General features: G+C 30.4%; 1 protein-coding gene across 3 annotated transcripts in view; it reads right to left on the bottom strand.

The window, feature by feature from the left end:
• Positions 1–12,810, bottom strand: part of LOC111635514 (non-canonical poly(A) RNA polymerase PAPD5-like) — a 93,274-nt gene extending 80,464 nt beyond the window's left edge. For all 3 annotated transcript variants that reach the window (XM_023380492.1, XM_023380490.1, XM_023380491.1), the window contains exon 1: positions 12,242–12,810. In XM_023380492.1, the coding sequence (XP_023236260.1) occupies positions 12,242–12,573 (332 nt within the window). In that variant the 5' untranslated portion in view covers positions 12,574–12,810. The remainder of the gene's footprint in view (positions 1–12,241) is intronic.
• Positions 12,811–13,679: the final 869 nt, after the last annotated feature.

Here is a 13,679-nt window from a genome sequence, read left to right as displayed (position 1 = left end):
CGTGCGTTTTAAAAAAAATCTATAAACGTGAGTTTGAGTGTGTACGCCTATGTAGAACTCTTGGTTCTTTAAAACGTGCGTTTAAAAACGCCTAGTGTGTACGCAGCCTAAATATCAACAACAAACATGTATAAAAATATATCTATTTTATAAAAATGCAATAGAAAATTTTTCTGTAATAATTAATTTATGTAATATATGCTATAATTTAAAAATGCAATAATTGCATTGTTGCTACAATGTAAATTTTTATTCCACAGACCACAGTAAAGGATTTTTGAGACTCAAAAGCACAAGTTATAGACAGGTCGAATCTTTAAATGTTCTTTAAAAAAAATTAGGTTGGTTAATATTAGCCAATAATGATGTTCTGTTATAAGCATTTCGACTTTCTTAAAATAGATATTCAAATCTTATTGCATTGCATGCATCATTAAAAACATTTCCTATAAATATGGATACATTTCTTTATAACATTAAAAATTCCGAGTAAGAATTTTATTATTACAAATATATTTATCTGACATGTGTTAAAATTACTTTTTGAATGAAATAGTTTATTTTAAGAAGTAAAAATTAATCTTAGACATTTTCATAAATTTAATTAATTAATAAGAATATAGACTAAATTTAAAAACACTGGTCCAAAAAGCGTATTTGTTTATTTGATAACTTATATGCATCAACAAACCCATCATCAAAAAATACAATTAAAACTAAATGAATGAAATAGTGACTTTTATAAACATCACTTTCTCGATATTTTCAAATTTAATAAAGCATCAAATTGAAATTTTACTTAAAATTTAATTAAAGACATTTGTTTTTGTCGATTCAAAGAACTTCAAAATAAATTTTCTATTACTTATATGAAACTGGTATTTTTACATAATATTTTTAAGAGATAACACACTTCAATGCTGAAAATTACTCTTTCCGAAAGGATTACAAAACTAAACCTAAGCATAAATGACAAATCCCTTTCAATATGGTATAAGTCATGGCCTCTGAGGCAACTGACAATAGTTAACAGTAAACTAACCAAAAACAACAATTAGAAAGAGAAAAAAATGATTTTAACCTGCAACTTAGGATAATCACCCTAATGTGGTTGGAGAGGTGGTTTTTTTCTAATCACACTTCACTTCTATCATACAAAAGTAACTGAATATTACATAATTTGTTAAATAAAAACTATAATAATATAAATAAATCTAATTCATATTAATAAAGAAAACATAATCATTGTCANATAATAAAATAAAAGAAAAATATTTGAATTTAAATTTGTTTCATTGTTTTTTATTTTAATTTAATACCCAAAAATTAGTTAAATAGTATGTAATTGTAATTAATAGTACACAGGTGTGTATGTGATAATTCTTCATGCTGACAAATTAAAAACAGAATTTAATGTATACAGGTGGCCCTAGACTTTTGCATAATTCGCTATTTCACACATTTTTAAAAATTTAACTTTTTAAATATTTTTGTCAATAATGAAAAAATTTCCTTCCATGCAGAACGCTCACACACTACAAAGTGCAGTAGCTTGCTCTACGTTCTCGGACACACATTACTTCCTACAATAACAGACTTCTCGGAATCCTAATCACTACTGTGTTGTTCTGAGCAAGAGTTCAAAACAGTTTCAGTCTTGAATTAGTGCGTGCATCAATGTGTTGTGTGCTTTGCCAATTTATTTGTTTATGTTTAAATATTTCGTTCTTATAAATTGATAATCACGAGTGAGAAACAGAGAAACTGCAGTGTTGATACAAATAAAAAGAAATTAAGGATTCATAAACTTCATATGATTGAGATAAAGATGGAAATAATTAAACATTCTGAAAACGGTAACTCTTTTGCTTCAATCAGATGTTCGTACAATGTAAACAGTTCTATGATATGTGCAATTTTGAAAAATAAGAGTAAAATTAAGGAATAAATATTTTAAACACAGTTTTTGGTGCATATTTTTTTATATCCATCTACTTTCGAACATTCAACATTCGCNAAAATAAATAATATTGTATTATTGCTGTTAAAAATAACATTGCTTATTGTAGATATTGCTTCAATGACAATGTGATATTTCTTTTGAATACTTTTGTTAGAATTACTGAACAACTAAATACGGAACCTGTTACCGGTGTACTTTTTGCGTGAAAAAATCTTCTTTCCACAAAGAAGATTTTTTCACGCAAAAAGTACACCGGTAACAGGTTCCGTATTTAGTTGTTCAGTAATTCTAACAAAAGTATTCAAAAGAAATATCACATTGTCATTGAAGCAATATCTACAATAAGCAATGTTATTTTTAACAGCAATAATACAATATTATTTATTTTTACAATATGAAACAAAAATCTATTAAAACAACAATAAAAGTAAGAAGATGGTCATTAATCTATAAAATCAAAACACTAACAATTAATTCTAAACATCTTACCTAGCTAAATATAATTTTTATGATTAGAACTTATTGACTCAACTGCAGACAATCCTGATATTTTAATTCCTAAACCATAAAAGTTTCCATCAAAGGCCATACTTTAATTGCTATTTATAATTCAGTGGCATGGAAAATCAATACATTCACTGCAAATTATTTCTTGTAAAAAAAAACAAATTACGTAATACAGTAGACTCCCCTATAACACTAGATAATTCCATGTTATATGAATTCCATGTTGTATGAGTCACTTAGATTTTATAAATACATGTGCCAGGCTGTGAATGGCTCATGTATTTGTAAAATCTAAGTGACTCGTACAACATGGAATTCATATAACACGGAATTATCTACAGTGTTATAGGGAGGGTCTACTGTATATTATTTTCCAAACTGAGATACAGAAAGTATTTCCAGGGCACAAGAAAAAAATCAGAAATAGACACCAATAATTTTATTAAAGATTAATTTTATGCATGGCCTGGCTTTGCCTAAATAACTGTCACAGATTACAGGAGTTCTCAGTGCAAATACAGAATTTGACTTTCATCCACTCATTTAACATAGCAATATACAATTTCAATATGTCACCTTTATTGTAATCTTCATGCTAAAGACACCAAATTCAAATTAGATTAACCTGCAGTGATATTTGTTGATTCTTCCTTGACATCTCCACTATAGACTCTCACTATGAATCCTTGACACATCTTTCACAAGTGGACAAGTTGATATGACCAGAATCAAAAATTTATATTCTGTCAAATATCATTCTTTCACCAATAATTTTATTAAAGATTGATTTCTGCACTTGTTTGACTTTTGGTTGATTTGAATTGATAATTTTGAAGCTATCACAACACTACACAGGGTCAACAGAATATGAACATTTACTAATCTGTATATGTGCCACAGATTCCTAAAGGTATGTATATGAGGGCAGGTGGTGTATGCAATATGCATACCAACTATAACTCTTATTTGACTGCTTTTAATATATCTGAATATTTTCAGATAGAAATGGACAAACTGGGATATTCCAGGATGAATTTTTAAATAGGGAAAAAGTATTCCAAATCAGACAAACCCCAAAAAATTGGAATGTATGACAATCCTATGTGTAGACCACAAATGATCTAGCAATTGAGGCTTATGTTATACACGAACATCTCTCTGCTACTGAAAACTCTCTCAGACTATGTATGATGAAACATCAAATCCTGATATAAAAATATTTAGAACAAAATTCCTCCTTTCCAGAATGATGCAATCACTTTAATTTAGAAACAATATAAAATCTGAACTTTTACAATTATCCAGTTGCCATTTGCAATTTATTATCATTGCTTTATAATGCTGTTATATCATTTTGCTTTATATACCAATTATTAAAAGCTCAATCAGCAAATAATTTTAGTGTGAAAATGAAATAAATTTGTAGAATATGTAAACTGAAAACAAGATCTAATAGATCATATCTGATAACTGATTATAGTTATAACTTAATAAATGAAAAATGTAATTAAAAAAACTGATGAATGATATGCAAGCTTCTTAATTACCAATTAATAACTATTTATAAATGTTCTACTAAATGCTTTACTACTTTGAACTTCAACTCAAATTTATAATCAATTACAGACAGATTTGTTAACTTATATTACTATAAATACAATTCAAGCAGCTTTTCTAAGAGCAAAATCTTCTTATAAAACAATGCAACACCTCTATGTAATTCCTTACCTAAAACTTCTTAAATTTAGAAGTTTTTGCAATACCTTAATGTTATCAAGATTAATTCTCATTTTTAGATTTTATCATTTAAAAACCCTTTCAACTTCAGTTATCATCAAACGAACTTCTTTCAAATCTATTCTAAATATTCCAGAATCTAAGGGTTTTTTAATGATAAGATCTAAATATGAGTGTCGATCTCAAAAACATTCAAGTTGTTACAAAAAATTTATAAATGAGTTTATTTTACTATGGTTACTTGTAAAATTTTTGCACTTTTGGGCTGTATACCCACCATCAGGACTCAACAAAAGACTGTTGAAGACTTTTTATATGGACCTAGTCTGAAAATGATAGGATTTTCTAAGTTTTCACTCCAAGAAAAGTACCTTTTATAGCCTAATTGAATTTATGTTTGAGAAGTTTCCTTAACAGTGTATTTAACATCATTTAGCTGCTTTCTTATTTTTTTTAGAGATGTAACTGATTATTATATGATATATTGTATATTGAAATGTTCCTAATATACCAGTATCAGTTCATTTTGCAAACTGATAGTCTACCTTCTTTTTTTTTGATACATATCCTTCACATTGTTTTGCTACGTCAGGCATTCAAACATGGCGATGGATATATGTACTGCAAAACAGTCAGACTCATGGTAGAGAGAGCATGTGATTTGCTACCAACCACCACATGATGTATAGTTGTTCTCACTTTTGGCGAGTGCCAACTTGGTAGGTTTGTTGCTTTATAAGAGACAGAACACAAGTATCTTTTTATACAATCAGAATAAGCAAAACCACCTTCAGTTTACATTATGATTGTTTAAAATTTGTCACAACCAAAGTACATGGTCTAGATTTGTCTAACCATCTGATTTATATTGTCTTTTTAGGCTCCATGTTGTTGCTCAAGCAAAATGATATGATAATTGTTATGCATATTCTTAAAATATATAACATATGATAGTATGCATTGATATTTTGTTCTTAAATTTGTATATAGGACTTTGAATTAGAGTTAGTGCATTGTTCAGATAAGTTCTCTTTATTTTATCTGATGCTAGAAATGCTTTGTAAAGCTACCGAATGCTAATAAGTTTTCTCTAGAAAGTGAAATGAAATTTTGCATAAGTAATGATCATGATAGTAAATATTCATTTGTTTATAAACAAAAATCAATTTTTATTATAATTAATAAAGGTTTTTATTGAAAAGTACAGATCCAAAAACAATAATAAAAATTCTTAGCACAATCTTATTTTAAATACTTCAATCTTGACCAATCACACAGCAGTGTAATAATGCTTTTGCTTAATGTGCTTATATAAAAAAATTCTCAACCAGATATGTTTTCAGCAAATGATGGGCAACGTGAGAACAATTTTGCCAGGTCATGTGATATTTCAAGCCAGTTGGCAGCTTTTTTTTTCAATCTGGAGATTTTTCTGTACCATTATAAATTTATTCAAGATATGTTTACATTTTTTTTAAAACAAAGGTAGAGTAAAGGTAGACAGATAATTATAATTGCCAAGGATCTGAATCCAAAAAAATCCTGTAGATCAATCTGTATACTTTTATTTCTTTACATTTCAATTTAAATGATTAGTAAACAAAGTGAATGTCTCTAAACCAATCAGCCTTCAGGTTACATTAATCATTGACACTTGCAGACTATGGATAAATACAAGTATTGATATCAAATCACTTGGAAAATTATCAATGTCAGACTGTTCAGCAGAATTCAATATATCTCTCTAATTTTTATTGACGTTCTTTTACATCCAAAATGTTTTTCATGGAATATACTAATTTAAAGTCTTTCAAATCAAACAGAAAACATAATTGTGAAGATAATTTTTTAACAATTGCTAAAATTTATGCTCCTACAAATACAAGCAAGCTATATTAATTAAAAAATTAGAAAAAAACAAATAAGCTTTCAATCATAACTAAAGTATAACATTAAAAATTACTCCTTTAAAATATAATAATCAATAACTCAAAAATGGCTTTTAACAGAAAAATTATTATAATAAACTAAGATTTAATTTAAATCATACACCTTTACAAAAAGGTGATAAATGCTTTTATTTAGAATTTATTAAGAAGAATTTCGTAAAAGAATTAAAAGAGTTATAATTATAAATATTAGAATTATTCCATTGAGAAATGTTTAATTATTCAAGAAGAATGATATATTTTTTTTATTTTAATTTCAAAAAATATTGGCATCAGTTTGCATTAAACATATAAGATTTAAAGAAAATTGAAATACTGATGCAAAGTTTTGAAAAATTCTCTCTAAAACTGCTTTATTAAAATTATTATAACAAACTAAGGTTTAATTTAAAACTGCTTTATTAAAAGCAGTTTTAGAGAGAGTTTTTCAAAACTTTGAAGGTTTTAGTTATCAAATGGATATTATTTCAAAATATCTGATATGGAATCAAAACATTGAACACTAACATAAAAAACAAACTTCCTAAAAATGTCACAAATCGTTGGTGCACAAGAATAGTGACAACTCAAAAAAATAGATCTTCCAGAACAGTCATTTAAAAGTTTCTTGTTTCTTGCAAGGCATTGTCATGATCTTGGATTGTTAAAATTTTCAAACCTTTCTTGGAAATAAATATTAGTGTTCATTCTTCCATATAAAAATATGGGGAGTTTGCTATACATTTCTACAATAAACTTGAAATTGGAAATTTTTGAGTTGTGTCACTATTCTTGTGCACCAATGAAATGCAAAATAATCACTACTGAAATACTTTGACTTCGTTTAAGTGTTTTTGATTAAGAAATAGGCATCAAAAGATTCCTAATGAATAAAATAATTTTTTCTAACATATCTCAGTATTATTAGTCATTATACTCAACCACTAAATACTTTCATCAAAGTTTCATTCACCATCTTCGCTTTTAGAGGATTTTACTCCAATATTAACTTACAATAATATAATTTTTTCTTTTTGTTGTTAGAAGAATCATTCATAATGATAATTATTCTACAGATTAATCATCACAAACAATTCTCTTAGTAATAATAGAAAATAATAAAGTCATTTGCCACAAAACAAATACTGTATTGCGAAACAAGTGTTTATATCCATAAAATGTCATTTTGCTACAATTTTATTGCAAAAGTGCAAATAAAGTAAATTAGTATTTTAATTTTAAAATTTTAAAAACATAAAAATATAAATGTCTTTACAAGGCAGAATTTCCGTAAACAAGAATGATATGAACATGCTATGAAAAGAAGAAACAGTATACGGGCTGTTCAGTAACTGCATCAGACTACAGATTCTTCCAATGAAGAAGTCTGTGAAGTTTCTTCTATGAAAGAAACTTTTTTTGCCAAAATATTTGACATATTTGACAAAAGCATTAAAATAGCCCGATTAATTTACGGCATTCGGTTGGTGTCTTACTATATTGGATATCGGGTTTGGAGATGTTTATTTATATAAATGTCTCTCAATAATATAATATTCTTCTTAAAATTAGTCAAAAACTTATTATAAATTTCATTTTTATTATCACATTTAGATGTAATCTTGTTCAATGATCCAAGAGAGAATGTTTAAAGAATACTCTTCCTATAAGGCTGCGTACACACTAGGCATTTTTAAACGCACGTTAAACGTGCGTTTTAAAGAACCAAGAGTTCTACTAAAGCGCCCAAAAAACGTGCGTTTTAAAAAAAATCTATAAACGTGAGTTTGAGTGTGTACGCCTATGTAGAACTCTTGGTTCTTTAAAACGTGCGTTTAAAAACGCCTAGTGTGTACGCAGCCTAAATATCAACAACAAACATGTATAAAAATATATCTATTTTATAAAAATGCAATAGAAAATTTTTCTGTAATAATTAATTTATGTAATATATGCTATAATTTAAAAATGCAATAATTGCATTGTTGCTACAATGTAAATTTTTATTCCACAGACCACAGTAAAGGATTTTTGAGACTCAAAAGCACAAGTTATAGACAGGTCGAATCTTTAAATGTTCTTTAAAAAAAATTAGGTTGGTTAATATTAGCCAATAATGATGTTCTGTTATAAGCATTTCGACTTTCTTAAAATAGATATTCAAATCTTATTGCATTGCATGCATCATTAAAAACATTTCCTATAAATATGGATACATTTCTTTATAACATTAAAAATTCCGAGTAAGAATTTTATTATTACAAATATATTTATCTGACATGTGTTAAAATTACTTTTTGAATGAAATAGTTTATTTTAAGAAGTAAAAATTAATCTTAGACATTTTCATAAATTTAATTAATTAATAAGAATATAGACTAAATTTAAAAACACTGGTCCAAAAAGCGTATTTGTTTATTTGATAACTTATATGCATCAACAAACCCATCATCAAAAAATACAATTAAAACTAAATGAATGAAATAGTGACTTTTATAAACATCACTTTCTCGATATTTTCAAATTTAATAAAGCATCAAATTGAAATTTTACTTAAAATTTAATTAAAGACATTTGTTTTTGTCGATTCAAAGAACTTCAAAATAAATTTTCTATTACTTATATGAAACTGGTATTTTTACATAATATTTTTAAGAGATAACACACTTCAATGCTGAAAATTACTCTTTCCGAAAGGATTACAAAACTAAACCTAAGCATAAATGACAAATCCCTTTCAATATGGTATAAGTCATGGCCTCTGAGGCAACTGACAATAGTTAACAGTAAACTAACCAAAAACAACAATTAGAAAGAGAAAAAAATGATTTTAACCTGCAACTTAGGATAATCACCCTAATGTGGTTGGAGAGGTGGTTTTTTTCTAATCACACTTCACTTCTATCATACAAAAGTAACTGAATATTACATAATTTGTTAAATAAAAACTATAATAATATAAATAAATCTAATTCATATTAATAAAGAAAACATAATCATTGTCAAATTCAATTTTTCACACATAAATTGATAGGTGTGCGATCACAATATTCCCTGTAGGATTAATACAAATTATTTCCATATAACAGAGAGAAGTTACTCTTAACAATGAAAAGTTGCACTAAATGGAGAAAAGAAGTAAACAAATACACCTTTATGCTTGCTAATTGTATAATTTCAATAAAGTAATACTTAAAATATCCATTTACAATTATTAGATAATTCATAAAAGTAAGACAACATACTAAAAGATTACCGATAATATTAACTTCTAACAAATAATAACAGGAAAAAAGATAACATTAAGTAATAATTTGCTTAAATCAGTTAATTTGGAAAGAAAAATGTCATTTTATTTTAGCCGCGCAAAAATTATATCAAATAATTATCTTATATTTCATATTCCTTTCTTAAAAATAATAAATAGTGAAGCAACAAATACAAAGTGAAATGAATATAAACTAAGAAAGTGGGTTACTTAATTGATATGTATACCTACAACTCTATTGTCAAAAAATATTACAATATGCGTAGGATTAATTTATCGAGAAATAAACTCCGCAGCATATTTAAAAGCAGAATATGGAAATATTTTTTAAAAATTCCTATAAAATAAAAATTGAACAAAAAAACAATAACAAGTTTCACTTTCTATCAAATAGGAAAACAGTCTATTTTGGGTCAAACAATCAATTAAAAGTATTTGATACACGTTTCCTCTAAGGCAACGAGCAGAGGCTAAAGATATCGACGTATCAATTATACAGAAAATACTGAACAAAATAAAGAAATTGAACATTAAAATAGTTCAATATTTATGAACAAGAAATACACACAAAATAATTAGCATCAAACTCAAACCTACTAAATATATCAGTTTGGTGTGTCTAGTCCTAAAAAACAGGTAGTAATTATGTTATCATTGCTTCGTGTTTACTACACTTAAAATCATGTCTTGCTATCATTTTAAAAATCAGAATATCTTCCATTAAGTGATTAAATTTTAACTCTGTCATGTCAATTAACTATTTTTAAATTTCTAATCAGTCCTAGAAGTGAATTTTACAAACATAACCGACATTTTTATATTTATCTATACATTCCATATTAAAGTTTAAAAATTAAACAATTTATAAATATAATTAATCATAATATAAAATTTATCAGAAAATAATAAGTGCATTATATGTATGTTTTGAAGAAATAGTAGGCTTAATGTAGATTAAATTTATCAATTTATGCAATAAAAAAATATATCTAATCAAAGCAAAACTTACTGAATGAATATACAAAATATTAACATTAACAATTAAAATTATAGGCTTAATCTATAATACTTATTTTTTAATCAAAAAATTATCAATCACATATGTCAATTGTCAATGTGATATCTTTAGATAACAGAATTAATTGCTGAAAATATGTGATTAAGCCTCTTTAAATTATAAAAATTGTATACATACATAAAGTGATAATGCTAAATTAATAAAACTTAAAAACAGTGCTACAATTCTAGAAAATTCTGACAGCTGATGAGCTTATAATAAAATATTTGGCTTCAAATAACTGCCATTATTTGAAAATTCCTTTTTAGTGGTTAACTAGAATCCAATTTCACAATAATATTTATCAAATAAATTCTACATTTTAAATATTTCATATATATATATCTCATATAATGAAGAGAAATTATAAACAGATAAGGTACTTAGATAATGCATGTACGGTACATTGTAATTATGTTGCAGTACAGTTAAAAATTTTAAAAATTCCTTAAACCTATCGCATAAGTGCATTAATAAAATACATTACATCAAAATGCAATGCGATTAAAGCAATAATTTTGTTATATTTAACATTTTTGGAACCGAGTCCCACACAGCATTTAAATGTTTCAAATCCCAAAATTGTTACACATTAGTAAATTCTAACTTTCGGACAAAGAGAAACACTATCTCGGGAGCAGCGAACCTTTTCGAGCTGGCGTGCCATGCTTCGCTTTAGACGTTTAAAGACCGGAGGACGATTTCTCCTCGAATGCCAATTTTTTGGGCAGGCCGGCCGGAGGTTCCCCACCCCCGCTCCGTCCAAACCCGAGACAATATATAAAAACGGGTAAATTTACAAAACCAACTCGACTTTTAAACACGCTACGAACTGCAAGCCTCACACTCTTACAAATTTAATCCGTCGTCGTAAAACATCACGCAATGCAAGGCTTCTGTAGAATCTACACAAAATCTCATCCTCGACAAACGTAAACTACGATAAAAAGCATTCCGGGAAGAAACAAACAAACAGAAAGAAATTTTTAACTTGCAAATGAACAGAACCGCACAGGCACCGTCTGGAAGTTTTTCTACTCGACCCGTAAAAACCGAAGTAATCCGCAAATAATTTCAGATTCCATAACTTTCCAAAAAGCCGATCTCGGTAATCTGCAAATCGAATCCGAAGCTCCGGAAAGACTGCCGGAACGGCCGTCCGGCTAAGCGGAAGGGCGAGACCCTCGAATCCCGTAGTCCGGGCGAGAGGTAACTCCCGCCCCAGATTCCGGCAGACCCAAGAAGATTCCTCTCCGGACCGGCAGGAGAGGACGGAGAGCGGGACGAATCCCAGAGAGGCGGCTTTCCCTCCGGACGACGGAGAGGCATTTAAAATCCGAAAGGAGGTCGAAACAGAAAACAAACAAACAAAAAAACGAATACGTCTAACGGTAAAATTTTCGGCATTGGGCGTATAAATAAAATTCGGGAGAATTTCTGGGGGAGCGGGACAAAAGAAAAAAAGACAGGAGAAACCGGCATCCGTAATAACGTTATCGGTAGGCACAGGAGGCACATCGCCCGGGGCAAACGGCTGCCACATTTCTATTTCTGGTCTATTAATCTGTCATCGAATCGATTCGAATCGGTTGGAAACTTTTATCGCGGAGGAGAGACGATAATTAATTGGTCGGAGGGAAATCGAACCCGTGGCGAACGACGGGAGAAGGGAGAAGACGAAGCCGGCGAGCGGAGAGAAGGCAGATAAAAGGGGGAAGGCCGAATTGGAAGTAAAATGGTGGGAGCGGTTGGGCCAGAAGATGGTACGGCGAGCGACTTACCCGAGGATTCCTCCGACGTACTTCTTTCCTTCCACCCTCCAAGGGGTTCCGCCATATTTCTCGATCAGATGGACATTCCGATTCAAGTCGTAGGTGCTGGCGCGATTGTCTCTTTTTCTCTTGGCCCGGTTGAAGTAGGAATTGTCCGACGCGTTGGCCTCCGACTTATTGGCCGAGTTCTTGCCGTTGTCCACCTCCATCGCCCCGTTGCCGTCCAGCAATTCGTTCAGATCGACGTTTTCCAGGCCCCGTTGTGTTTCCCAAATTCTCGTCCACAGTTCCAAGGCCGGTCCGTACTGTTCGGGTTGGTACCAACCGATGGTGGGATCCATTCACACGTGCCGATACTTTTCGAACGTCGTCTCGTCGGGTAACGTCGTCGAACGCGCTCGATAACGTAGAAAAAACAAAAGAAAAGGAAACGATCGGTGCGATTTAAAAAATCCGGCGGTCGGTACAGGCGATCGTTTTCAATCCAAACCAAACTCGTCGCTCCGGGACGACCGGTCTCTCGCACCCAACATGCCTCGCCGAACACCCGGCGCGCATGCGCGCCCGACACTCCTACGCGGCAGCACCGGCTCCGACGCGCGAAGTCGTTTCCGTTTCTCCTCTTTTTCTTTCTTTTTTTAAGATTAAATCTCCGAAACCACGTCTTTTCTCTTCCGTTTCCCACCTTTCGTTTCGTCTTCCGGGTGGCGCGCTGCAAATCCTCTCCGCACCCTCCTCCGACGCCACTTTTTCCCCGTGTGACGTGCAAAAAATCCACCCTTTCTCCCAGAAACGTGTCCGTTTCCGGATTCTTAAATCGATTTCGAATCGACGACTCCTTATTCGATTACCGGTAATTAATCGATTAATAATGTAAAGTGCGTTTTAATTGATCGATTATCTTATAACTCGCTTATCGATTCGTATTTAAATTACGTAGGAAAACGATAAAAGGGTTCCGCGTTAACGTCCCAAACACCTTTCCTTCCGCTGGGTTATCGACTGTCTGAACTTATTGCAACCGAGAAACACCTATAATTTTCTTGTTCCGTGCTAAGATGTAAAATTGGTAAAGAATGTCTACAGACTGGTGTGGATTGCAATGGTTGCGGTGAGCCCTGACTGGTTTAACTTTTGTTGTTCCAATGCTGTCGAATTGCATTCTGTACAAACGTCTTCTGTTTACCAAAAGAACGAGTGAATTTTGGACTTGCGGAACCGTTTGGATTTTTTATTCTAGTTTAGGCGTTTCTACGAAATCTAATATCTACGAATGGTCTCTTAGATGGAGGTTTACATGGTGGAAAGTAATATTATCGAGCTCGTTCTTTTGATTTTTGGCAAAATTATAGGAAAGTAATGAGTGCAAACGACCGAAATCTTTCGAAACGTCGTACCGTCTGTGTCGGACGGTCTTCTTTTGTTTGTCGAGTAGTCGGACAAAAAT

The sequence above is a fragment of the Centruroides sculpturatus genome, unplaced genomic scaffold, assembly GCF_000671375.1.
Source record: "Centruroides sculpturatus isolate CEXI.00-Female unplaced genomic scaffold, Cexi_2.0 scaffold978, whole genome shotgun sequence".
NCBI lineage: Eukaryota > Metazoa > Arthropoda > Arachnida > Scorpiones > Buthidae > Centruroides > Centruroides sculpturatus.
Note: the sequence above shows the minus strand (reverse complement) of the source record. Positions and strands in the feature narration are given on the sequence as shown.